At 43.1% G+C, this 27,847-nt stretch overlaps 1 protein-coding gene across 1 annotated transcript in view; it reads left to right on the top strand.

Annotated features, from left to right (window-relative positions):
- Window positions 1–26,270, top strand: part of LOC124137720 (4-hydroxybutyrate coenzyme A transferase-like) — a 33,198-nt gene extending 6,928 nt beyond the window's left edge. Inside the window, exons 2-8 of the mRNA XM_046504145.2 lie at window positions 15,004–15,156; window positions 15,859–16,098; window positions 17,046–17,234; window positions 18,782–18,997; window positions 19,976–20,113; window positions 21,605–21,733; window positions 25,636–26,270. Of these exons, the coding sequence (XP_046360101.2) occupies window positions 15,004–15,156; window positions 15,859–16,098; window positions 17,046–17,234; window positions 18,782–18,997; window positions 19,976–20,113; window positions 21,605–21,733; window positions 25,636–25,820 (1,250 nt within the window). The 3' untranslated portion in view covers window positions 25,821–26,270. The remainder of the gene's footprint in view (window positions 1–15,003; window positions 15,157–15,858; window positions 16,099–17,045; window positions 17,235–18,781; window positions 18,998–19,975; window positions 20,114–21,604; window positions 21,734–25,635) is intronic.
- The last annotated feature ends 1,577 nt before the right edge of the window (window positions 26,271–27,847 follow it).

Genomic DNA, 27,847 nt, shown 5'->3' on the forward strand with positions numbered 1-27,847 from the left:
CACACACACAACCACACACACATCTACACCACCACCTACACCCACACCCACACCCACACCCACACCCATATCTACACCACCACCTACACCCACACCCACATCTACACCCACACCCACACCCACACCCACATCTACACCACCACCCACACCCACACCCACATCCACATCTACACCCACACTCACATCTACACCCACACCCACACCCTCATCTACACCCACACCCACACCCACACCCACACCCACACCCACATCTACACCCACACCCACATCTACACCACCACCCACACCCACACCCACATCTACACCACCACCTACACCCACACCCACACCCATACCCACATCTTCACCACCACCCACACCCACACCCACATCTACACCCCCACTCACACCCACACCCACATCTACACCACCATCCACACCCACACCCACATCTACACTACCACCCACACCCACACCCACATCTACACCACCACCTACACCCACACCCACACCCATACCCACATCTTCACCACCACCCACACCCACACCCACATCTACACCCCCACTCACACCCACACCCACATCTACACCACCATCCACACCCACACCCACATCTACACCCACACCCACATCTACACCACCATCCACACCCACACCCACATCTACACCCACACCCACATCTACACTACCACCCACACCCACACCCACATCTACACCACCACCTACACCCACACACACACCCACACACACATCTACACCACCACCCACACCCACACCCACATCTACACCACCACCTACACCCACACCCACACCCACACCCACATCCACATCCACATCCACATCCACACCCACACCCACGTAATACAGGACCGGCCCATCATTTGTGTATCTGTAGTTGGTTACTCGCGTTATCCGCCATTTTCGTATATAAATTTAGTTACCGAATATGTTTAGCAATCTATACAAATATTCCAGTGCGAGAATGTGACATTTGACTTACATCACGGAAACTGATGACGTCACTTTCCGGCCATATCAGCGACGCATTTCCGAAAACTGGAAAGGCAACTTATCGTTTATACGTTGTCTGTAATAAGATAGGTCAATGCAGTTGACGAGGCACCTGATAACTCGGAAATAGTTTTCATGATCAGAATATATTTAACCGGTTTTAGCAACATATATATAATGCTTGGTGTCAGATCTTTATTCAGTACAGTACAGGCCACAGGCCCTTTGTACAAAATGTATGGCATATTTATGACAACAGTCAAAATGATAAAATACGTGTTCTCTCTTCTTTACTGTGATACATATATTTTGCGATATTAAATCAGCTTTGTGTTGGTTGTAGATAAAAGAATGTTAAACTTATGGACATTTGGGTGTAGATAATATTTTGAAGGAAAATAGAGATGGCGTACGTGAATGTATGCAGGGCACACTAGCAGGAAATGAAACTCGTTTTCTATTAGGCCAACTTGACATAGTTTGCAAAATCTTTTTTCGCGAGGGATATTAAGTTTTCTACCAGTTTCTATTTCCAGCCAGTGTGCGCTGCATTTAAACCTTGACATACATGACCGGAATTTACTCACGGTTACACAATACAAATATTCTTCACACTTCAACGTTAATTTAAAATGAGAATAGAAGGACATTTTGGAGCTATTACATAAACTTCTATGCCATATTTGTTGAAAATTATCTTTCAAACGTTGAAATAACATCGAAGTAAATACCTGTACGTTACCGGGTGATTGTGATAACCAAACATGACCGAATCCGAGTGAAAATAACGTTGTTTTACACAATACAAATATTCTTCACACTTCAACGTTAATTTAAAATGAGAATAGAAGGACATTTTGGAGCTATTACATAAACTTCTATGCCATATTTGTTGAAAATTATCTTTCAAACGTTGAAATAACATCGAAGTAAATACCTGTACGTTACCGGGTGATTGTGATAACCAAACATGACCGAATCCTAGTGAAAATAACGTTGTTCTAATATTAGTAACCCAATTCTTCTTTCCTTGACTATCATATAGATACATCATTTCATAACACATTTTAGGTAAGCGGGTACCCGGCATACACATTAAACGTAGCCAATATTTAAAAGCTCTCATCATTGCATTGATAAGTAAAGGGAATCTGCCACATTCACCCAATACAGCGCTACTTGATGTACATTGTTTAACATTCAATAACCATTTACACGCATATAAATGAACTTTCTCAACTTCTCAAATTTTATGGAATGCCCATATTTCTGACCCATACAGTAACATAGGTGATATCTTCGAGTCAAACAATCTGAAAAGAAATTTTGGAGAATAAGGTTGTAAACAATTAATGCTTTTTAATAAGTTGATTGGTACCATTTTAGCTTGAACTGCTATGTTGCTTAAAGCTTGTGTCCATGAAAGCCTGGTGCTAAAAAACCAAACCTAGATATTTATACCCTTGTGTGACTTCCACAAGTTGTCCATTCAGATACCATTTTTCAATGTTAACTGACATACTCCAGTCCACACAATATTTATCTAAGATAGATAGTTCCTTCTGTAGTCCCCCAATAGTGTCTGAAATTAAAAACAAATCATCTGCAAAGAGCAATAATAAAACTTGTATAATATCAGGGTGTATCTGTACTCCGTATAGCTGCTCCTGTTCCATTGTGTGTACAATTTCATTTATGAATAATTGAAATAAGAAGGGGCTTAAAACGCAACCTTGTCTTACACCTAAATTACATTGAAATTGGTTTGACTACAGGTTGTTACTTCTGACACATGCCTTGACATTACCATAAATTGACTTTAACCTTTTGGACATCTCCGTGCTGACACCGTGCTTTCCAAATACTTTCCACAAATAAGAACGACGAACAGAGTCAAACGCCTTTGAGAAGTCTATAAAGGCTACATATAACTTACGACGAGACATACCTAAATATCTTTGAATAATAGCATTTAAAATAAATAGATTGTCAATTGTCGGGTGTCCTCGTCTAAAGCCAGATTGACATTCTGATATTTTGTCATACATATCTGCCCAAAAAACTCATCTATTATTTAATATACTTGTGAACACTTTAGACAAAATACTCAATAAACAAATAGCTCTATAGTTATCTTTGATTAATCTTGAGCCTTTTTTTATGTAATGGGATAATAACACCTGTATCCCTATCTTTTGGAAAAACACCACGTGCACTATCAAAGATACAATTGAAAATTATCTCAACATGAGGGACAATCTTAGGTAGTGCAAACTTCAGGTATTCTGGGAGAATATTGTCCATACCAGGTGATTTAGAGTTTTTGAGAGAATTAATACTGTCAATAATTTCATTTTTGTGATTTCCTCGCTTTCTATTATTTGTGGTTCGGCTTCGTCATTTAAGAAATCACTATCTTCTTTAATGGTAGATTGATTTAATAAATGTTCAAAGTATTCCATCCATTCTTTTGAATCTATGGGATTACAGTTACTTTTCGTATTCTGCAAGTCCTTGATGTTCTTCCAGAATGACTTTGAATCAGTAGTTTGCTCCAGTGTGGTACGTTTACTGGTCATGTAAACCCCTTGTTTTTTTCTACAAATAGTCTTATATTCATTCCTAATTTGATGGTAGTTCAGCCAGTCTTCATTGTCTTTAGTTTTTTCTAAATTTGTTAAGTGCACGACAGCTTTCGTGTTTCATTAACAGACAGTCATCATCATGCCACGGGTTTCTCGTTTTACAATTATGTTAACGATTGTTATTATTATTCAACATACTTGCTGCTGAAAGAATTGCCTCTGTAAACGTTGTAAACTATGTCAGTAAGAGCTTCTAAGCTCGCTTTTTCCAGATTCGTTGCAATTTCGGGCGATTCCATATTATGTATGAACTGTTCCTGCTTGTTATCGACAAGGTGTATCGAACACGACGGTCTGTTGATTGCGTTTCCGCGGAGCATTTTACCACAGGCGTTGTCATAGTTACAGGTAGATGTAGTGAGTCACATCGAGGCACAACCTCAAAATCACATATATGATAAAAGAAGTCAGATGAGCATACAACATAATCTATGGTACTACAGCCATTAGGGCTGACATAAGTGTACTCTCCTATTTGGTTATCCGCACCTAGCCTACCATTCACTATGTGAATGTCTAATACTAAGCACAACTCAAGTAGGCTTGTTCCATACATGTTGACTACTTTATCGCAGGAATATCTTGGTTGGCAGAACCTTGGAAAATAATCTGAGTAACACCCATTATTATCAAGGAATGGGAAAATGTCATCTTCTAAAGTATCATCTTGGTATCATCACTGTTTGATAGTGATTCCTAGACACACGCTCATGGTATAGTCGTATTCATGTGAGCGAGTGAATGAGTTGGGTTTAACGCCGCTTTTAACAGTATTCCAGTTATATCGCCGCGTGTCAGCTTAATGTGGGAGGAAAGCCCGAAGTGATACAGGTCTCAGACATTTACCACTTCGGTGAAACCCACGAGCACGGGTATGGTGCTGAGAAACCTTGAAATATAATCGGGGCGAACCGGGATTCGAACCCACAAGCATAGGTTTCTGGCGTGCCCAAGGGACGCAACTCTGCACAGTGAATCGCGGCGCCTTAGACGACTGGGCCACCCGTGCCCCCGTAATCATGCAAATGGGTCTGATTTTAGTAGAAATTATGATTATGGAAATTGCCGTGTCGCTTTTTGTACAATATCTAACTGGTTGAGATGGAGTATTGTTATATCCGTGACAGACAATGTCCCCTCCTCAATCAGTGTCTATTTCTCAATAGTTATGTGTCCCAACACTAAACATTGCTGAGGTGCTAGCGTTATCTTGAGGTCGATCATGCAAACGGTTTACAAAGTCCATTTCTGTACGCTGTTTAAAAACTCCAGACACAACTTGACAGTTGATTTATTACATATCAAACACGACCGGAGTAACGGTTCTATAGCTGCAATATTTGACTTGGACATTTTACATTTGATTAACTGTTGTGAGTTGTACTGACATGTCTGGTGGATTAGGCCAAATTGTAGATGTACCTCGTTTTTAAGCAACATAATAAATATTTTATGAATAATTTCAACTTATCAATGAGTATTTACAAACAAACACTGTCAGTAATTAATATACACATGTCTGATTGGCAATAAACAATTCGTGGTCCATTGTGTAAACATTGTACATGTACCTCACTGTAACATAGCTAGAAGAAGCAAATATCATTAGTAAAACTAGATAACGAACTCCAAGGTACTGTTGAAATTCGTTCCTTATTTGGATTTTCCAACACCAGTTCTCGACCCTGTCCACCCTAGCGCTAAGATGATCGTAACTCATACTTTAACATAGGCTTACGACAGTCGTAGCGCTAACATCGCTTTGTGGAACGGGGCCCTGAGCTAAATTGAAAGATAAAAATAAACGAACAAATATATAACAGCCATGTGCTTACGATGAAGCAGTTATTTCGTTATGTCCGTGTTCGTCATAACTACGTTTTACCTACATGTGTTAGGCCTTCTTTATAACAGCGGCATGCATCTACATGGTCCAGTGGCAGAGCGTCCGCCCGGAGAGCGGAAGGTCCGGGGTTCGATCCCCGGCCGCGTCATTCCAAAAGACGCTAAAAGATGGTATTTTGTTGTTACCCTGTCTGGCGCTCGGCATAAAGGGGCTAAAACAAGGACTGGTCGGCTCGGAGTCAGTACACTGTGTCTGAGTGGTTTATTCATGATAAACTGCGGCATGGTATCTCAGTGTGCTAGCACTATAAATCGGCATCAGTCCGGACAAGAACAGCCACACACACACGTGCATGCACGTCGCTGTGTAAATGCAATAATCTTGGACGCGACGTTAAACCCCATTCCAACCTAACCTCACCAATAAGAGCAGCAGTACACGTACCGGCATTACTCCTTTTGACGATCGAACATTAACTATAGTAACCAGTATCCTCTTTTTTTAACGTTAGATTCCCAAACACCGACACGAGTACATGTCGTATTTGATAAGAAAATGGTGACGGTGAGATTATTTCTTTTCGCATGAGAAATTAACGTGGCTAATTCTAAATAACTATTTCTCTGATTCTCAGTTCCAATGTCCTCTAACAATTCACTGGGCGTACAGCGTGAGCGGTCCACTTATCTAGAAACGTGTCTCGCATATGTTTGTCAAAGTCCATTTCCCTTTGTCGTATTTTTTAAAGCCCCTATCTCACATTCACGAATCTGAACACGAATGAACACGATTTAACGTTATCTCACATACACGATTTAAGAAACGTTGAAAAATCGTGTTGATTCGTGCTCGACCTTGTGGTTTATCATTATGCAAAGTTCTTAACCAAACACGAATCTCATACGACCAAAAACGACCCTCATACGACTTTCATACGACTGATTACGACACTCATACGACCCTCATACGACTTTCATACGACTGATTACGACACTCATACGACCGTCATAAGATATTCGTGGGAAACCCCCTGAAAGTGAAAGCTCATTCTACAGCCATGCCAAACCTCAGGCGGCCGAAACGGAAGCTCCTCCAAGCACAACTATCGAAAGGGAAACATCCTTCACCACCAACCATGGTCGAACCCAGAATCTCTTCCTGTTCCCCACTTTGCGACGCCTACGCTGCCTCCTACCCCTCACCATCACAGCCATAGTTACCAGAAGTACTTCCTCCTCCTCCAAAGCTGCGTCTTGCGGGTCTTGTTCGTTGTTGAACATGGTGAAGATTAATCGTATGACGGTCGTGTTGATTCGTGTTAAGTCGTATTGGCGTCGTATGACAGTCGGGTTTGGTCGTATGACAGTCGTATTGGGGTCGTGTTAAATGAGGTCAATTCGTGTTGTATCGTATGAATATCTTATGACGGTCGTATGAGTGTCGTGTTCAGTCGTATGAAGGTCGTATGAGGGTCGTATGAGGGTCGTGTTTGGTCGTATGAGGGTCGTGTTTGGTTAAGAAATTTCCATAAACCACAAGGTCGAGCACGAATCAACCTGATTTTTCAACTTTTCTTAAATCGTGTTCGCAATTTCTTAAATCGTGTATGTGTGATAGGGGCTTCACTCTGCTGTTAACCTATAGCTCGCAGTTGATTTATTGCATTTGACCCTAGGCCAGGAGACATGGTTGTAGTATCTAGGCTTGCAGTACTTCAACACAGTGTCTATAGAGCTGTTCGAAGGCTTTCGTTGATATATTTTATTAAACATTTCTTGTTCCCAGATTTACAGATTAATACAGTATTCCGTCAAAAGCATATTTCGGATTGCATAGAATGACACAATACCCTTTTTTTAAATTTAAAGGGTTGGAAACAAACATTGTCATGTTTCAAACCAAAACGGTTGCGACACACAATCAGACTCAAACACAGCATGTATCAATAGAGAGCTAAGCATTAAATGCTGAGAATAAAAGTGACTTTTTTTTGTTAAAGTTATTTTTGTCATCCTTTTTTATCGCTATACATTTCTTCGTTGATATATTTGATTAACTACACTAACGGCGCAATTTATATCACATTTCATTAATCATTATGTCTATTTTTACCATTACTCATTGATGAAAGAGTTTGTAAAAAGTAAAGCGTGTCTGGATATTTTTGTGTAAATATTAATTAGTTCATAAAGGTTGGGGTAAGAAAAAATGAAAAGAATTTGCAAAGCCACAAGACCCCCTCAATGTTTTAAATGTAAATTTGTACCCAAAAAGCCAATATATTGATTTTTCAAAGATAAGATAAACAAATTATATGTTGTATTATAAACATTCTTTGAGTGCTGACAAAGCACCTGTAAAGTTCAGTTTCTGGATATGATATCGCTAACTTAAGATATTTTCAAATGAAAATCAAATGTCAGATATAATCAACTGAGAAGTGAGTGAGTGAGTATGGTTTTACGCCGCTTTTAGCAATATTCCAGCAATATCACGGCGGGGGACACCAGAAAAAGGCTTCACACATTGTACCCATGTCGGGAATCGAACCCGGGTCTTTGGCGTGACGAGCGAACGCTTTAACCACTAGGCTACCTGACCGCCCCTCAACTGAGAAGAGTAGTTTCGTTTGTCCCTCTGTTTTGTATGAACCTTTAGTTGTGGACATCACGTGGTATCATAGAGAAATATCATCAAAAACCTGCAAATTATTTCGTCGTGACAAGTCAGTAACATTGAGGAACGTGCAGTAATCAAGTGCTTCCTGAAAAGAGCTCTACGCCGAAAGCAACCCATGAAGATATGAGTTTGTTTGTTGTTTAACGCCGCACTCAGCAATATTCCAGCTATATGACAGCGGTCTGTAGAGAAATTGAGTCTGGTCCAGACAATCCAATGATTGACAACATGAGCATCGATCCACGCAATTGGGATCGATGACATGCATCAACCAAGTCAGCGAGTCTGACCACCCGATCCCGTTAGTCGCCTTTTACAGCAAGCATGGGTTGCTGAAGACCTATTCTACCCCGGATCTTCACGGGCAATTAAGATATAAGTACAGCCCTTGGGAAGGATTCTACTTGCTGCACTACCGTAAAGTTCGATTATCGATTATCGATTTTGAAAAACACACTTTCGTTTGATGAGATAGTCACGTTTTAGCAGTGACATAGATTAGAGAGAAATAAGCATATTTAGCTATTGTCAAAGTAATATTTGTTTGTTGTTTAACGCCGCACTCAGCAATATTCCAGCTACATGACGGCGGTGTGTAAATAATCGATTGTGGACCAGACAGTCCAGTGATTGACATCATGAGCATCGATCGAGCAAGCATGGGTTGCTGAAGATCTATCTAATCCTGTCACGTCAGCAACACAAGATATGATCCAGAGAATCCACGATATTGTACCCATGTCGGGAATCGAACCCGGGTCTTTGGCGTGACGAGCGAACGCTTTAACCACTAGGCTACCTGACCGCCCCTCAACTGAGAAGAGTAGTTTCGTTTGTCCCTCTGTTTTGTATGAACCTTTAGTTGTGGACATCACGTGGTATCATAGAGAAATATCATCAAAAACCTGCAAATTATTTCGTCGTGACAAGTCAGTAACATTGAGGAACGTGCAGTAATCAAGTGCTTCCTGAAAAGAGCTCTACGCCGAAAGCAACCCATGAAGATATGAGTTTGTTTGTTGTTTAACGCCGCACTCAGCAATATTCCAGCTATATGACAGCGGTCTGTAGAGAAATTGAGTCTGGTCCAGACAATCCAATGATTGACAACATGAGCATCGATCCACGCAATTGGGATCGATGACATGCATCAACCAAGTCAGCGAGTCTGACCACCCGATCCCGTTAGTCGCCTTTTACAGCAAGCATGGGTTGCTGAAGACCTATTCTACCCCGGATCTTCACGGGCAATTAAGATATAAGTACAGCCCTTGGGAAGGATTCTACTTGCTGCACTACCGTAAAGTTCGATTATCGATTATCGATTTTGAAAAACACACTTTCGTTTGATGAGATAGTCACGTTTTAGCAGTGACATAGATTAGAGAGAAATAAGCATATTTAGCTATTGTCAAAGTAATATTTGTTTGTTGTTTAACGCCGCACTCAGCAATATTCCAGCTACATGACGGCGGTGTGTAAATAATCGATTGTGGACCAGACAGTCCAGTGATTGACATCATGAGCATCGATCGAGCAAGCATGGGTTGCTGAAGATCTATCTAATCCTGTCACGTCAGCAACACAAGATATGATCCAGAGAATCCACGATATGGTGATGACCGACCGGCGAATGACTGAGCGTTCTGAAAGGAAGAGTGGTGCAAGTTACGTGTGGTAGAGTGGTGCAAGTTACGGGTGGAAGAGTGGTGCATGTTGCTGGTGGAAGAGTGCTCCAACTTACGGGTGGAAGAGTGGTGCATGTTGCTGGTGGAAGAGTGCTCCAAGTTACGGGTGGAAGAGTGGTGCATGTTGCTGGTGGAAGAGTGCTCCAAGTTACGTGTGGTAGAGTTGCGCATGTTGCGGGTGGAAGAGTGGTGCAAGTTACGGGTGGAAGAGTGCTCCAAGTTACGGGTGGAAGAGTGGTGCAAGTAACGGGTGGAAGAGCGTTGCATGTTGCTGGTGGAAGAGTGATCCAAGTTACGGGTGGAAGAGTGGTGCATGTTGCTGGTGGAAGAGTGCTCCAACTTACGGGTGGAAGAGTGGTGCATGTTGCTGGTGGAAGAGTGCTCCAAGTTACGGGTGGAAGAGTTGTGCATGTTGCGGGTGGAAGAGTGCTCCAAGTTACGTGTGGTAGAGGGGTGCATGTTGCTGGTCGAAGAGTGCTCCAAGTTACGTGTGGAAGAGTGGTGCAAGTTACGTGTGGAAGAGTGGTGCAAGTTACGTGTGGTAGAGGGGTGCATGTTGCTGGTCGAAGAGTGCTCCAAGTTACGTGTGGAAGAGTGGTGCAAGTTACGTGTGGAAGAGTGGTGCAAGTTACGTGTGGTAGAGGGGTGCATGTTGCTGGTCGAAGAGTGCTCCAAGTTACGTGTGGAAGAGTGCTCCAAGTTACGTGTGGAAGAGTGGTGCAAGTTACGTGTGGTAGAGGGGTGCATGTTGCTGGTCGAAGAGTGCTCCAAGTTACCTGTGGAAGAGTGCTCCAAGTTACGTGTGGAAGAGTGGTGCAAGTTGCGGGTGGAAGAGTGCTCCAAGTTACGTGTGGTAGAGGGGTGCATGTTGCTGGTGGAAGAGTGCTCCAAGTTACGGGTGGACCAGTAACCTATATTTTGATCTGCAGCTCTTACCGTTGTGGTTCTCGGCACAACTTGTTGTTTGATAGATGATCGGCAGCGCTCTGATCTCTCTTCCAGAATAATCAGTATCGATCCAATATAGGTTGCCCCTGACTGCATCGCGTCATTGTATTAATGTATACCTGCTTGCTATACCGTTAACCCTTTTTGTAACCTACACATACTCAAAGACATGGTAAAGACCCAATGATTGTCGTGGTCATTATCAGGGTTAATTGGATACAATGGCTACGATTACGAATACTGGGCTCCCTGAACACATTGGCCTCATACACTATATCCATGTTGGTAATCGAACCCGGGCATAAGGCGCGACGAGCGAACACTTTAACAACTTGGCTACTGGACCGCCCCGGAATAACATAACTCCCTCATCACTTAACAGTGATCCGGTTCGTTTACAGGACGCCGTCGTCAGACAACAAAACACATACATTTTGTTATTCAATCCTATGTGTGAAGGGTGCTACCGATAGGGCAGGATATGTTTACCCTTTTAGCGAACACCTGGTTGCTGCAATTGTAAAAAAATAAAATTTAAAAATTCGTTTTTCAATAAAAAACTTATATCATACAGATAAACATAAACAAATATGTTTGAACGCAGGATAATCCAGTGATTGATATTATGACGACCTACGCCGCCGATTTATGATGTCAGACAATCAGCCAAGTCACCGGTCACGCCACCGGATTCCATTAAGTCGACGCTTACAGGATCCATCAGCATCACATCAACGTTCGCCAAGTTATGGGATCCTAGAAGGGCGATTTGAAACGCAGTCATCCAGCTCTCGTATCTTAACCACCAGAGCGGGGCACGGGTGGCCCAGTCGTCTAAGGCGCCGCGATTCGCTGTGCAGAGTTGCGTCCTTTGGCCACGCCAGAAACCTATGATTGTGGGTTCGAATCCCGGTTCGCCCCGATTTTGTTTCTTGCTTTGTCAGCACCATACTCGTGCTCGTGGGTTTCACCGAAGTGGTAAACGTCTGAGACCTGCATCACTTCGGGCTTTCCTCCCACATTAAACTGACACGCCGCGATATAACTGGAATACTGTTAAAAACTCACTCACTCAACCACCAGATCCCCATTGGGCTGTCATACATGGGGTCGCTATATGGCTGATATAATGCTGATGCGACGTTATATGTTAACTCACTCACTCACTCACTCACTCACATGGACGAGACAAGCGTAGGGCACTTGGACTCGGGCCCGGCTATTTGTGAAGAAATAGAATGATAAATTACTTCCTACACTCCTGCTCTTGGTTTAGAGAACATTAATGAAGATAAGACGCCCGCTATATGAAAGCCACTAGTTCACGTCACTCTGACATTCATTAGGATGTAACATGCGCCCGTCTCCACGATACACTACTCGCAGTATGATAGAGCGAATAACGTTCCATGCGTGAAGGTTTTCAGAATAGTGGTCAGTACACACCTCGCAGTATGACAGAGCGAATAACGTTCGATGCGTGAAGGTTTTCAGAATGGTGGTCAGTACACACCTCGCAGTATGACAGAGCGAATAACGTTCGATGTGTGAAGGTTTTCAGAATGTTGGTCAGTGCACACCTCGCAGTATGACAGAGCGAATAACGTTCGATGTGAAAAGGTTTTCAGAATTTTGGTCAGTGCACACCTCACAGTATGTCAGAGCGAATAACGTTCGATGTGTGAAGGTTTTCAGAATGGCGGTCAGTACACACCTCGCAGTATGATAGAGCGAATAACGTTCGATGTGTGAAGGTTTTCAAAATGTTGGTCAGTGAACACCTCGCAGTATGACAGAGCGAATAACGTTCGATGCGTGCAGGTTTTCAGAATGGTGGTCAGTGCACACCTCGCAGTATGACAGAGCGAATAACGTTCGATGTGTGAAGGTTTTCAGAAATTTGGTCAGTACACACCTCGCAGTAATACAGAGCGAATAACGTTCGATGTGTGAAGGTTTTCAGAATGGTGATCAGTGCACACCTCGCAGTATGACAGAGCGAAAAACGTTCAATGTGTGAAGGTTTTCAGAATGTTGGTCAGTATACACCTCGCAGTATGATAGAGCGAATAACGTTCGATGTGTGAAGGTTTTAAGAATGTTTGTCAGAACACACCTCGCAGTATGACAGAGCGAATACCGTTTCATGTGTGATAGTTTTCAATAAGTTGGTCAGTGAAATCGCTTGAAATAGTGAATGTTTATAATTCTTCAATGAAACTGCGATTGGTTTGTAACATTCAATATTTATAATTGCTTAAACTATTTGCAAACGAAAAGGTGGGAATAATTAGTTACCCGCTTTGTTTGTAAACAATATGACACTGAGCTCAGCAAACAATATGCACGCACACACCATCCTAAACTCCACCCCACCCCACCCCCCACCCCACCCCCCCACACACACCCCCACACCCACCCACACACTTACACTAAGTCGCCAATATCCACATCTACTCCAGCACATACGCACACAACCAAATTACACACGCGGAAACACACTCACCCTCACCAAATACTCACACACACACACACACACCACAACCACCGAGCACATACAGACATACATGTACACACACACACTCATGTACACACATTCACAAACACACATATATACGCATATATATACATACAAACACACAAAACACACACTTTGTCTAGATGGTTATTTTCCCCACAATCGTTTTGTCCAATAGTGTGTTAATCCCTACCAGCCGCGGTACATGGCTGTGTGGGGTATGTAACTACCATTACGCGTCGGCTCACACTGTATGAGTTCGCACAAAACTTAAACTTGTTTCATGTCTGATTTTGCTTATGTTATCTCTCAGTGGCCCGTTACAGATAACCTCAATAGTGTCGTACAGAAGTCACACATAGCCAGCGCCTATCCACCACCCTTCGATTCAAACAACGCAAACATTTTTTTCTTATCTTGACACCTGTGTGCTGGAAGACAAAAAGGGACTGACCTCATAATATCCGTGTGTGTGTGTCTGTGTGTGTGTGTGTGTGCGCGCGTGCGTGCGTGCGTGCGTGCGTGCGTGCGTGCGTGCGTGCGTGCGTGCGTGCGTGTGTGTGTGTGCGTGTGTGTGTGTGTGTGTGTGTGTAACTCCACTCGACGTTTGATAGAAATAATAAGATTGTCGCCCTTTCACGAAACTTAAAATGAAGCTACACATTCTTTCCATGTCAATGAGCAATTCATATTGCTAGGCGACACTTCTAGACCCCCGTCTTGATAGGAAAAGGATCACTATTGAATAGTACATTAACGCAGTGCTGCAAAACCTAGCGCCATTTGTAGAAAACGAACAGCCCATTCATTCAGTAATTTAACGTTTAATGGTAGTGAAGCAGTGTAAGGAGACACTACATAAACTGAGCACTAATCTTACTTCCCTGTCAAAGAAAGCTCTCAAATAGGTAGGGCAAGCTGGGAAGATGCATTCCATTTGTTGTATGGAATCTCATATTTGTCAAGAGAAGTTTCATATAGTCAAATTTTCTAAAAGTACATTTTCTAATTGGCGAAAAGCCTTTTCGTATGTATTCCTTTATTCAATGCTTAATAACCTGACAGACAGTAATGGATTTGTTGACCTCATTGAACTGATGTCACACAGGCAAGGCACCCTTACATCCGGAGCTGTGTCTGCGTCATCAACGCCAGCGGATATACATGTGTGTCACTTTAAAGTGCAGTGAAAAAATGAAACAATGATATTTTATAAGAATTTTAATTTACGCATTTTCTTTTATGGGGGATTTTCTTTTTATTTGCATGTATTTTCTTAAAGACAGCACGATTTCTTGATCTCATGAAGGCTGAATTATTTTTATATATCCTTTATCCGGATGTAAATATCGCCCGGACTGATTGCATATATATATATATATATATATATATATACATATATATATATATATATATATATATATATATATATATATATATATATATGACATAATTTAAAATATTTCATTATTGAAACTACCACGGTATTTAGTTCTAAACAATGTAGTTAATACAACAGCATATAAGTAAAGATATCAACTTACAACAAAAATAATCTTGTTAATTTATTGACCCTTAGTGGAGACATATATTGTACGTCTTCACATCACACGAGGGCCATCACGCAACACACCTGGCATTCACTTACTATACGACATGTTCTCTAAACCCCAACTCTCCCATTCCCAGGACACAAGGTGTACGTACAGGGAGCTGCAGCCACGCCCATCACATTGGCGGACGCTATGGCCGTATATGGTAAGAAGGCGGGGCTTAAGGACGTGGAGGTGGTACATATGCACACAGAAGGACCAGCGACCTATGCCCAACCAGAATATAAAGGTGAGATGGGGATTTATGGAACTTGAAGCGCTCCTATAATCCCAAAATGTCAATATGTTAGTTGTTATATAGGAATTCAGATTTATAGGCAAATAAGTTTTATTTCACAGTATGTTTTATTACATTTTGAAACAGGGTCTGTAGCTCACCCATCTGCAACGTAAGTAAAGACGCTGTCAACCATACAATTAATTTGATTTGTTATTACCGTACTCATCTTATGCTAAGCCAGCAAATAATTGATAGGCGAGATGTTAAATGTAAAGATGTAAATTGTGGACAAGCAGTGGCAACATTGTTCATAGGGCAACGTGAATACCTATTCAATCTCATATATCGTAGTGAGTGAGTGAGTGAGTGAGTGCTTGCGTTTTAACGCCGTTTTCTTGATGTAGTAGCAGAGCCCCGAATGAATGCAGGTCTCAGACGTCTACCACTTTCGTTAAACCCACGGACACGGGTATGGTGCTGACAAACCTGGAAACATTATCACTGCGAAACGGGATTCGAAATCTGAATAATGGTAGTCTGACGGAGAATTACGGAGCCTTTGACCACTAGGCCACCCGAGTTCCCCAAGCTCCCAATATCTATTTTGTTCAGATATAATCTGTGAGGTCCAAAAAGAAGAACTTTTAACGATGTACTATATATATATTTATGAATGGGCTTCAATACAATACAATTATTCTATCGTTACAGATCATTTTAGGTCAAATTCATTCTTCATTGGTGCCAATCTACGAGAGCCAATCAACTCAGGTCGAGCTGACTGTATTCCGATCTTCCTCGGGGAAATCCCGTTGCTCTTCCGGCGACACATCATCAATCTCGACGTCGCCCTTGTTTCTGTGACGCCCCCGGATAACCATGGTTACTGCTCCCTGGGTACCAGCGTGGACTGTGCCAGGGCTGCGGTCCAGAACGCCAAGTATATCATAGGTAGAATACTTGGAACCCGTTAATACGGACAAAAAAGTTGAGAGAGAATCTCACCCAAGTGTCTTATTTGATAACAAATATATCTACACGAGTCGATAAAAGTTTAAAACTCCGAGGCCTGCCGATGAGTTTTAAACATTTATCGACGAGTGTTGTTTGCAGACAGTAATAAGCAATGTCTTAAGTTTAAAGAGTACTGCTAATAGCTTCAGTAGCTGACGTCATTGTTGACGTCATTTGATTCTGACGCCATGGTAACCAATGACGTCACAATGGTCTGCAAAGCATTGTAAAGCAATTTCATTGCAGCGATATCTACCATGTAGATATCTCACCCAAACAATATCTCCGTTGGAAGCCAGTTTGGTATCATACATTATGGAACCTCGATAATCCAGACTGAATGTGTCTTAATTTTATGAAGCGAATAATTTTATTTTTTTTATCAATTTCTATGTTTTTTCACTTAGGGGCAGACCATTTAATAATCGGGCTTATGGGGGCGGTGGAGTTCAGAGACGAACCGTTTTTCGGTCACAGTTTCAAGACGTGCAAATAAACCTCTTTGAAAGGAGGAGCTTTTTTAAAACATGCTGCATGTGCAGCGAACAATTATTTATATTTTGCAAACCTGATACAAATTTCCAGTATTTCGAAAAGAACCAGAATAGCCAATGATCTGACCTAAACGAGGATCAGATGAAACATCAGTGAAAGTAAACACGACGCATCTCGCTGGGCAGAGTTGCGTCCCTTAGCTGTCAGGATCCGCTGACAGAAGGTTCCCATCCCATTATCATGATCCTCAGTCCGCCAGCACCATACATCTACCCGTTCTGGTGGGCTTAACTAACGAGGTAAACATACGTCACGCTTGGAACTCAGTAATATGATTGAAATACTTATGATAACAGCACAAACCCATCTTTCTTATTCACTCTACTTAGGCCTGGTGAACAAACAAATGCCGCGGACATTCGGAGACGGCCTCATACACCAGTCCCATTTTGACGCCATGGTCGCGGAGGACAGACCCCTGCCAGAACTCAAGAAGAGAGTTATGTCCCCTGAGGAGAACGCCATCGGCAAGCACATAGCACAGAACCTGGTCCAGGATGGAGCCACGTTACAGTTAGGTACTTGTCATCAAGATGATCAAAACAGCAGTCCAGTAGATTTTATGTATACGTATACTCATACATATTCCTTTACCACAGCCTAAGGAACAAATTCGACAAATGCTTTCCATCATGAATATCTAAATGACTAAATGACTTATGACACTGATGAAACAAGTGAATATGGCATTGCTTCCTTGTGGTAAAAGCATTTGTGTTTTTTATTGTTTGGGTTTTCACTGTGCAGAGTTGCATCCTTTAACTGTGTCAGGATCCGCTGTTCGGTGCATCAAATGCAACATTCGACTCTGTTCTAATCCACTGTTTTTCAGAGTCATACAAGTGTTGTTTTTTTAAAGGGCGTCACTTTGGCTTGCACATTAAGCCTACCAGCCGTGATATAGCTGAAATACTGTTCAAACACGTGGGTCGGTGTGGCATTTTGATCAAAGATCAAAACAGCAGTCCAGTAGATTTTATGTATACGTATACTCATACATATTCCTTTACCACAGCCCATGGAACAAATTCGACAAATGCTTTCCATCATGAATATCTAAATGACTTAATATTTATGACACTGATGAAACAAGTGAATATGGCATTGCTTCCTTGTGGTAAAAGCATTTGTGTTTTTTATTGTTTGGGTTTTCACTGTGCAGAGTTGCATCCTTTAACTGTGTCAGGATCCGCTGTTCGGTGCATCAAATGCAACATTCGACTCTGTTCTAATCCACTGTTTTTCAGAGTCATACAAGTGTTGTTTTTTAAAGGGCGTCACTTTGGCTTGCACATTAAGCTGGCCAGCCGTGATATAGCTGAAATACTGTTCAAACACGTGGGTCGGTGTGGCATTTTCTTTGCACAGATTCCAATCAAATATATATAAATGATAAATAATCAGTAACTCCAATGCCCTGTTACATTGCAAGACTGTATTCAGTCTTTAACGTAAAGTTCAATGCCTGCATTGTGAAAGCTTCAGATGAAGCCGCATCACGCATCTTTGTCTGAGACCGTGCGTGGTGATTCCGGGCACCATACGACCCGTGAAGATCCGGGGTAGAATAGGTCTTCAGCAACCCATGCTTCCCCCGTGAAGATCCGGGGTAGAATAGGTCTTCAGCAACCCATGCTTATCGTAAAAGGTGACTATGCTTGTCGTAAAAGGCGACTAACAGGATCGGGTGGTCAGGCTCGCTGACTTGGTTGATGCAAGTCATCGATCCCAATTGCGTGGATCGATGCTCATGATATTAATCACTGGATTGTCTGGTCCAGACTGGATTATTTACAGACCGCTGTCATATAGCTGGAATATTGCTGAGTGCGGCGTTAAACAACCAACCAACCGGGCACCACACGCTAATAACGACGACCAAATTGCATCTGGGGTTCGGCTCGATTTTTATATGGTTTGGTTACTTGTGTGTCATCGCACCTCAACGGCGTAATATCGATCACCGCCCTGTCTGGATCAGATTGTGTTTTTACAGGTTACCGATACAGCTGGGTTATTGTTTCAAGCCTAAAACAACAAACATTCAAACCGATCTTTGTTTTAGGTATAGGTTCGATCCCAGACGCGGTCCTGGCAGAACTAGGGAGCCACCGTGACCTTGGCATCCACTCAGAGATGATCAGTGACGGCGTCGTGGACCTCATGAAGACCGGCGCCATCACCAACTCCAAGAAGGTCATCCACACCGGCAAGACTCTCTCCAGCTTCTGTATTGGCTCACGTAAACTGTACGACTTCCTCAACAACAACCCTTCTGTCGGTACGTGTTGATCGCTTGGTGAGTTAATCCTTTACGTCACATCGGCAATATTTCAGCCATATCGTGACGAGAAATTATACACATTTAATACACATATCCTAACTAAATTAAAACCTGTCGTCGATGGACAGTAAAATTACTAGAATATCACAGATTAATATTTAAAACTAGCATACAACTATAAAAAGATATCTCTATAAATAACGGTACAATATAAAAAGGGCTATAGATCGCCAGCAGCTGAAGGTAGATCACCATGCTAGGGTCCATGGGGACTTACAGTACTTTTGCAACCTGCATGGACCCCAGCCGGATTTACATCATCCCTTCCGCTGTTGGCGATTAATGACAAATTTAGCCAGGTTAAATGAACATATATACTACGATTAAAATTGTGGTGGAAAAACATTACTTTGAATGACTTGGTCTGACATACCCTCTCAGGGGGACAATCATTTTACACTACTTCAACACCCCTCGAGGGTAAAGCCACTGACAATACAAGTTTTCCGATACCAATTCTAAAATATTTATTAATTACAAAACATATCATCAAAATTAATTTAATAATTCTATTTCTATTGGCTTCAGAATGATTGACGTGATATTTTATAATGCTGGATAATAATTCCAGATATGATTGACGTGACTGTAAGAGAACCGTTGTCATTGGCTTTAAAAGTGATAAACGTTGAATGCTTGAAATGTTTCACAATGCTTTCAGTTAAGAGAACTGTTGACGTTGGTTTCAGAAATGATTGACGTGATATTTTATGTGAATAATAATTCCAGTTTTGATAGATGTGACTGTACGTGAACCGTTGACGTTGTCTTTAGAAGTAATTAACGCTGAACGCTTGTGATGTCTGACAATGATTTCAGTTGAGAGACCTGTTGACATTGCCTTCAGAAATGATAGACGTAAAATACACAACACTACAATACGTGATATTTTATAATACTGGATAATAATTCCAGTTATGGTTGACGTGGCCTACAGCAATAGTGAAGCCATCATTGCCCAGAATCCCAAGGTAACGGCCATTAACTCAGCTATCGAGGTGGATCTCAGCGGCCAGGTGGTGTCTGATTCTATAGCAACAAGGATGTACTCAGGTAAGAGGGGCGATGGGGGAGCCTTTTGATTAAACCGTTCGCTCGTCAGGTCGAAGGCCCGGGTACCATTCCCCACATGGTTACAACGTGTGAAGCCCATTTCAGGTGTAGACCGCCTCCGTGGTCTACTTGTAGAGCGTCCGCCCGGAGAGCGGAAGGTCCGGGGTTCGATCCCCGGCCGCGTCATACCAAAAGACGTTAAAAGATGGTGCTTGTTGTTACCCTGTCTGGCGCTCGGCATTAAGGGGCTAAAACAAGGACTGATCGGCTCGGAGTCAGTATACTGTGTCTAAGTGGGGTATTCATGTTAAACTGCGGCATGGTATCTCAGTGAGCCAGCACTATAACTCGGCATCAGTCCGGACTAGTACAAGCAGCCACACACACACGTGCATGCACGTTGCTATATAAGTGCAATAATCTTGGACGCGACGTTAAACCCCATTTCACCTCACCATTTCAGGTGTCGCACGGCGTGATATTGCTGGCCTAAAACTATATTCACTTATTTTTTACGATTTACACAACATACTGTGAATGAGAAATCAGAAAAGAGTATAATGTAGCCAACACCTTCGAATATAGAGTATTTATGAACACGTTTACAGCTAATCCGTAATTCCTGTGGATTATATATGTTAATAATATCATAATCATAACCATAATCCCAGCTTTGGCACAAACACAGTACATGATGGTGTAGCTCGAACATTTTATTACCGTCTTCGCCATGCTTGTGGTTTGGACACAGAGGTCCATCCATGGTACGACCCAGAATATGTAGAGGGCGTCATGGAAAATGATAAATACAAAATTCTATGGATAGGCCCCTTTACAGCCTCAGACGTATCCAGGCCAACAAACCTGATCTTGTCCTTTTTGATACATCCTATAAAATCAGTTATATTATTGAATTTTCTGTCCCTTTTGACACTAATGTGATTGACAAGATTCAGGAAAAAGATGGCAAATATTCAGACCTCGCTTTCGAAATGTCACGCTTGCATCATCAGTACCAAGTTGTCCGATTTCCCATTGTTCTTGGTGCCTTAGGTTTGGTACCTACCATTGGGCCATTGGAAGAGTACCCGGGTTTGCTTCCAGGAATACAGTCCTTCTGACAATCTGGGTAATGCAGAAGGCTGCAGTGTTGGGGAGTCTTCAAATTCTCCGAAAGGTTCTGGGTGGTTTTGACCAGGCAGCGCTTCCTGGGAGAAGTCCCATTCGCTGTCTGGGCTGCGTGTAGAGGGGTAAGGGCCCTGAGCTGATGATGAGCCTAAGAAGCCTGACTGTGCCAGGATGACCCAATCTCTCTTTGCTGCATAATAATAATAGTGAATACTTGGCTCAAATCACAGATAATAAATCCTTTTTTACGGTTTTTTTAAGATTGTTTGGGTGAAATTATGCCTTCGAGTGTTGAGTATTGTACTATGTTGTCATCCCAGGAACACCGATGCTATTTTGATGAATACACATTCATTGTTTCAGGTTTTGGGGGCCAGGTGGACTTTATACGAGGTGCAGCTCTCTCACAAGACGGGAAGGGCAAGCCAATTATTGCTCTTCCTTCGCAGACAAAGAAGGGCGAGTCGAAGATATCGCCTTTCATCAAAGAGGGTAAGACACCTTAATGTAAAGTTGCAATTGGGTAGCCTAGCGATTATCTCGCCGATTGTTAGTGGAAAAAGGCTATTGGAGAATCTTCCCACTTCTTACTTTTTTGGGGGCGGTCGGGTAGCCTAGTGGTTAAAGCGTTTGCTCGTCACGCCGAAAACCCGGGTTCGAATCCCCACATGGGTACAATGTGTGAAGCCCATTTCTGGTGTCCCCCGCCGTGATATTGCTGGAATATTGCTAAAAACGGCGTAAAACCATACTCACTCACTCACTCACTAACTCTTACTTGTATGCCCGAAAACTATCTACGATCAGTATATCTGATAAGGTATTCTGTATTAACCCCAATGACGCCCAAAGGTTTCGCTTTTGGATTTCAACGTCGAAAAATATATTATTTAGAAATATGACTATGTATCTTTACAATGCTATGAAACTCCGGCGGTCTTCTTCAAGGTGTTAAATGCTTAGCAACTCTGTAATGCAGTGAATGTACGAGTACTACGGGTCTGAAACCTTTACGTATTATGATTGAATAAACATTGTATAGTCGTTCGCTCAGCCACTCATCGGCCGCAGATTATCCTATTTCAGGGAAGAACAGGTGCCCAGTACTTTTATCATATTTCCACATGGACACACGACCGCATGTACCACTTTCATAATCCCACATGGAAAATATGGGTAGAATAGGTCCCCAGTACTTTCATCTTATTTGCATATGGACACACGACCGCATGTACCACTTCCATAACCCCACATGGAAAATACGGGTAGAATAGGTCCCCAGTACTTTCATCTTATTTCCACATGGACACACGACCGCATGTACCACTTCCATAACCCCTCATGGAAAATACGGGTAGAATAGGTCCCCAGTACTTTCATCTTATTTCCACATGGACACACGGCCGCATGTACCACTTCCATAACCCCACATGGAAAATACGGGTAGAATAGGTCCCCAGTACTTTCATCTTATTTCCACGTTAAGATTCCGGGTAGAGTAGGTCCCCAGCACCACTGTCATATTTCCACGTTAAGATTCCGGGTAGAGTAGGTCCCCAGTACCACCGTCATATTTCAACGTTAAGATTCCGGGTAGAGTAGGTCCACTGCACCACCGTCATATTTCCACGTTAAGATTCCGTGTAGAGTAGGTCCCCAGTACCACCGTCATATTTCGACGTTAAGATTCCGGGTAGAGTAGGTCCCCAGTACCACCGCCATATTTCCACGTTAAGATTCCGTGTAGAGTAGGTCCACTGCACCACCGTTATATTTCCACGTTAAGATTCCGGGTAGAGTAGGTCCCCAGTACCACCGTCATATTTCGACGTTAAGATTCCGGGTAGAGTAGGCCCCCTGTACCACCGTCATATTTCCGCATTAAGATTCCGGGAAGAGTAGGTTCCGAAGCACCACCGTCATATCTCCACGTTAAGATTCCGGGTAGAGTAGGTCCCCAAGGTCCCCAGTACCACCGTCATATTTCCACGTTAAGATTCCAGTAAGAGTAGGTCCCCAGCACCACCGTCATATTTCCATGTTAAGATTCCGGGTAGAATAGGTCCCCAAGGTCCCCAGTACCACCGTCATATATCGATGTTAAAATTCCGGGAAGAGTAGGTCCCCAGTACCACCGTCATATTTCAACGTTAAGATTCCAGTAAGAGTAGGTCCCCAGCACCACCGTCATATTTCCATGTTAAGATTCCGGGTAGAATAGGTCCCCAAGGTCCCCAGTACCACCGTCATATATCGATGTTAAGATTCCGGGTAGAATAGGTCCCCAAGGTCCCCAGTACCACCGTCATATATCGATGTTAAGATTCCGGGTAGAATAGGTCCCCAAGGTCCCCAGTACCACCGTCATATTTCCGCGTTAATATTCTGGGTAGAGTAGATCCCCAGCACCACCGTCATATTTCCACGTTAAGATTCGGGATAGAATAGGTCCCCAAGGTCCCCAGCACCACCGTCATATTTCCGCGTTAATATTCCGGGTAGAGTAGGTCCCCAACACCACCGTCATATTTCCACGTTAAGATTCCGGGCATAGTAGGTCCCCATTACCACGGTCATGTTTCCAAGTTAAGATTCCGGAGAGTAGGTCCCCAGCACCACCGTCATATTTCCACATTAAGATTCCGGGTAGAGTAGGTCCCCAAGGTCCCCAGCACCACCGTCATATTTCCACGTTAAGATTCCGGGAAGAGTAGGTCCCCAGCACCACTGTCATATTTCCGTGTTAAGATTCCGGGTAGAGTAGGCCCCCTGTACCACCGCCATATTTCCGCATTAAGATTCCAGGAAGAGTAGGTCCCCAGCACCACCGTCATATCTCCACGTTAAGATTCCGGGTAGAGTAGGTCCCCAGTACCTACGTCATATTTCCACGTTAAGATTCCGGGAAGAGTAGGTCCCCAGCACCACCGTCATATTTCCACGTTAAGATTCCAGGAAGAGTAGGTCCCCAGCACCACCGTCATATTTCCACGTTAAGATTCCAGGAAGAGTAGGTCCCCAGTACCACCGTCATATTTCCACGTTAAGATTCCGTGTAGAGTAGGTCCCCAAGGTCCCCAGTACCACCGTCATATCTCCACGTTAAGATTCCGGGAAGAGTAGGTCCCCAGCACCACCGTCATATTTCCACGTTAAGATTCCGGGTAGAATAGGTCCCCAAGGTCCCCAGCACTACCGTCATATTTCCGCGATAAGATTCTGGGTAGAATAGGTCCCTAAGGTCCCCAGTACCACCGTCATATTTCCAAGTTAAGAGTCAGGGCATAGTAGGTCCCCAGCACCACCGTCATATTTCCACGTTAGGAATCAGGACAGGGTAGGTCCCCAATGCAACAGTCATACCTGCACATAGAGAATCAGGGCAGAGTAGGTCCCCAGTACCACCGTCATATCTCCACATGGAGAATCAGGGCATAGTAGGTCCCCAGTACCACCGTCATACCTCCACATAGAGAATCAGGGCATAGTACGTCCTTAGTACCACAGTCATATCTCCACATAGAGAATCAGGTCAGAGTAGGTCCCTAGTACCACAGTCATATCTCCACATAGAGAATCAGGGCAGAGTAGGTCCCCAGTACCACCTTTATATTTACACGTCAAGAGTCAGGTCAGAGTAGGTCCCCAGTACCACCGTCATACCTCCACGGTAAGAATCAGGTCAGAGTAGGTCCCCAGTACCACAGTCATATCTCCACATAGAGAATCAGAGCAGAGTAGGTCCCCAGTACCACCGTCATACCTCCACATAGAGAATCAGGGCAGAGTAGGTCCCCAGTACCACCTTTATATTTACACGTCAAGAGTCAGGTCAGAGTAGGTCCCCAGTACCACCGTCATACCTCCACGGTAAGAATCAGGTCAGAGTAGGTCCCCAGTACCACAGTCATATCTCCACATAGAGAATCAGGGCAGAGTAGGTCCCCAGTACCACCGTCATACCTCCACATAGAGTATCAGGGCAGAGTAGGTCCCCAGTACCACAGTCATACCTCCACATAGAGAATCAGGGCAGAGTAGGTCCCCAGTACCACCGTCATACCTCCACATAGAGAATCAGGGCAGGGTAGGTCCCCAATACCACAGTCATATCTCCACATAGAGAATCAGGGCAGAGTAGGTCCCCAGTACCACAGTCCACTGCTCCAGAATACAATGCTCGTAAATGGAGTGTGCCGTTAAACAACATTCACTTCACATGAACAGACTGATTCTGTTTTCTTTACTTTTAGAGAGAAATGACTATTTGTAGCAGACCTCAACGATTGTCATGTGACAATGCCAAATATGGCTGACGTAACTAAATCCTTCGAAACAATTACTATTAAATCCACAAGGATTAACAAATGTTCGTGTTTTTCATACGTTTGTAGGTGCTGGAGTTGTAACGACACGAGCGCACGTGCATTACGTGGTGACAGAGTTCGGCATCGCCTTCTTGTTCGGCAAAAGCCTGCGACAGAGAGCCTACGAGTTGATAAAGATAGCTCACCCCAACCACAGGGAGCAGTTGGAGAAGGCGGCCTTCGACAGACTCAAATGTATGCCTGCTCCGTGATTGGACGATGTTCACGAGCCTCAAGTGCATGCCTACTCGTGATTGGACGATGTTCACGAGCCTCAAGTGTATGCCTGCTCGTGATTGGACGATGTTCACGAGCCTCAAGTGTATGCCTGCTCGTGATTGGACGATGTTCACGAGCCTAAAGTGTATGCATGCTCCGTGATTGGACGTTCCACAGCCTTAAGTGTACAGTAAACCCACGATTGGTCAATATTACCTGGCTTAATTACATGACTGTTTCGTAATCAGTTGAGAGTCGCAGCTAAAACACCACTACAATTTACCAACGCTGGAGAAAATACCTTGTTGATGATCGTGTATTTTGAAAATTCACCTCTAGCACGTTATCTGTCTATAAAACTCAAAAACTGTTGTAATTCCATGAGCGATTTTGTGATTGTTTCCATATGATTTTCATATATAAAGTATATCAATTTGTTTCAACACTTGTTAGTGATTTGTTACGGTTTGCAAGGGACATAACTCCGGTGATGTTTGTAGTTTAACAAAATGCGATGTGAAGAGGAATATAAACCCTTAGTCATCGAGTTTAAATATCGTTTCATGAAACTACGTTTCATTATTTTAACGTAGGTAGCCATCTCTCAAATTACTCAGAGTTATAAAATATCACATTGAGACATATAGAGAGAAACAGAAGGAAACAGTTTTACATATACTATTTAAGCCCATCAAACAATTATTTATAAATTTATTAGTGTGGTTGATATACTTGTGGACAGAGTGAAACAACTACATATTTTCGTTGCAGCTGAGATGGGGGTTCATGGCCAAAGTGTCGTGAGTCTTTTATATATAGGGGCGGTCGGGTAGCCTAGTGGTTAAAGCGTTCGCTCGTCACGCTGAAGACCCGGGTTCGATTCCCGACATGGGTACAATGTGTGAAGCCCATTTCTGGTGTCCCCCGCCGTGATATTGCTGGAATATTGCTAAAAGCGGCGTAAAACCATACTCACTCGATCACTCACTAACTTTTATATTGAAGGACCTAAGACCTATCTAAGACCTAAATTGTATGTTTAGTACAAAACAGGTGCCAAGGACCTAGCTGTCGGAAATGTTAAGGGATTAGTAGAAATCAACAAATCAATTCCTGCTACCCAACTGGGTTCGTCGGCATATCCCTTCTCCCTAACTGAAATAATTGAATGAGTGAGTATGAATTTACGCCGTCTTTAGAAATATTCCTGCAATATCACCACGGATGACATCAGAAATGGGCTACACACGTTGTACCCATGTTGAGAATCGAAACAGGCCTTCGGCGTGACGAGTGAATGCTTTAACTACTAGGCTACCCCACCCGTCCTTAAGATTATAGAAGAAAATAAACAGAGTTTTAAGATCAAAGTGAGATGAAGTTAGAAAGGATATAAAAATATAATTTGAGTAAATCTTGTTGCCAGCTTATTTTTAGTGTAGCTATAAGACGAGAACATGCCAATGTCATGGTTAACGCGCAACTTCAGATCAGCTTCACAGGGAATTTGGGGGCACGGTTGGCGCAGTCGTCTAAGGCGCCGCGATTCGCTGTGCGGACTTGCGTCCCTTGGGCACGCCAGTAACCTATAATTGTGGCTTCGAATCCCGGTTCGCCCCAATTATGTTTCTAGGTTTGTCAGCACCATACCCGTGCTCGTGGGTTTCACCGAAGTGGTAAACGTCTGGGACCTGCATCACTTCGGGCTTTCCTCCCACATTTATCTGACACGCCGTGATATAACTGGAATACTGTTAAAAGCGACGTTAAACCCAACTCACTCACAGGGAATTCGAAAAGACATCGAAACCTGCTTCATGGATGATACAAGTCAGAGACAAGGACGAGACATCCTACTGGTAAGAAGACTTGTAAGGCATCACTACAGACCCATGACGTCACTGTAGGCCGAATGTCACACCAGCCACACAAACTGCAGTCGCCAGGGTTCATGTTTCATGGCCAGGTCAGCTAAGAGAAGCTAAGGCGGGGAGGTTTTGTTTGTTGTTTGTTGTTTGTT

This window comes from Haliotis rufescens, unplaced genomic scaffold, assembly GCF_023055435.1.
Source record: "Haliotis rufescens isolate VD_foot unplaced genomic scaffold, xgHalRufe1.0.p SCAF_29, whole genome shotgun sequence".
NCBI lineage: Eukaryota > Metazoa > Mollusca > Gastropoda > Lepetellida > Haliotidae > Haliotis > Haliotis rufescens.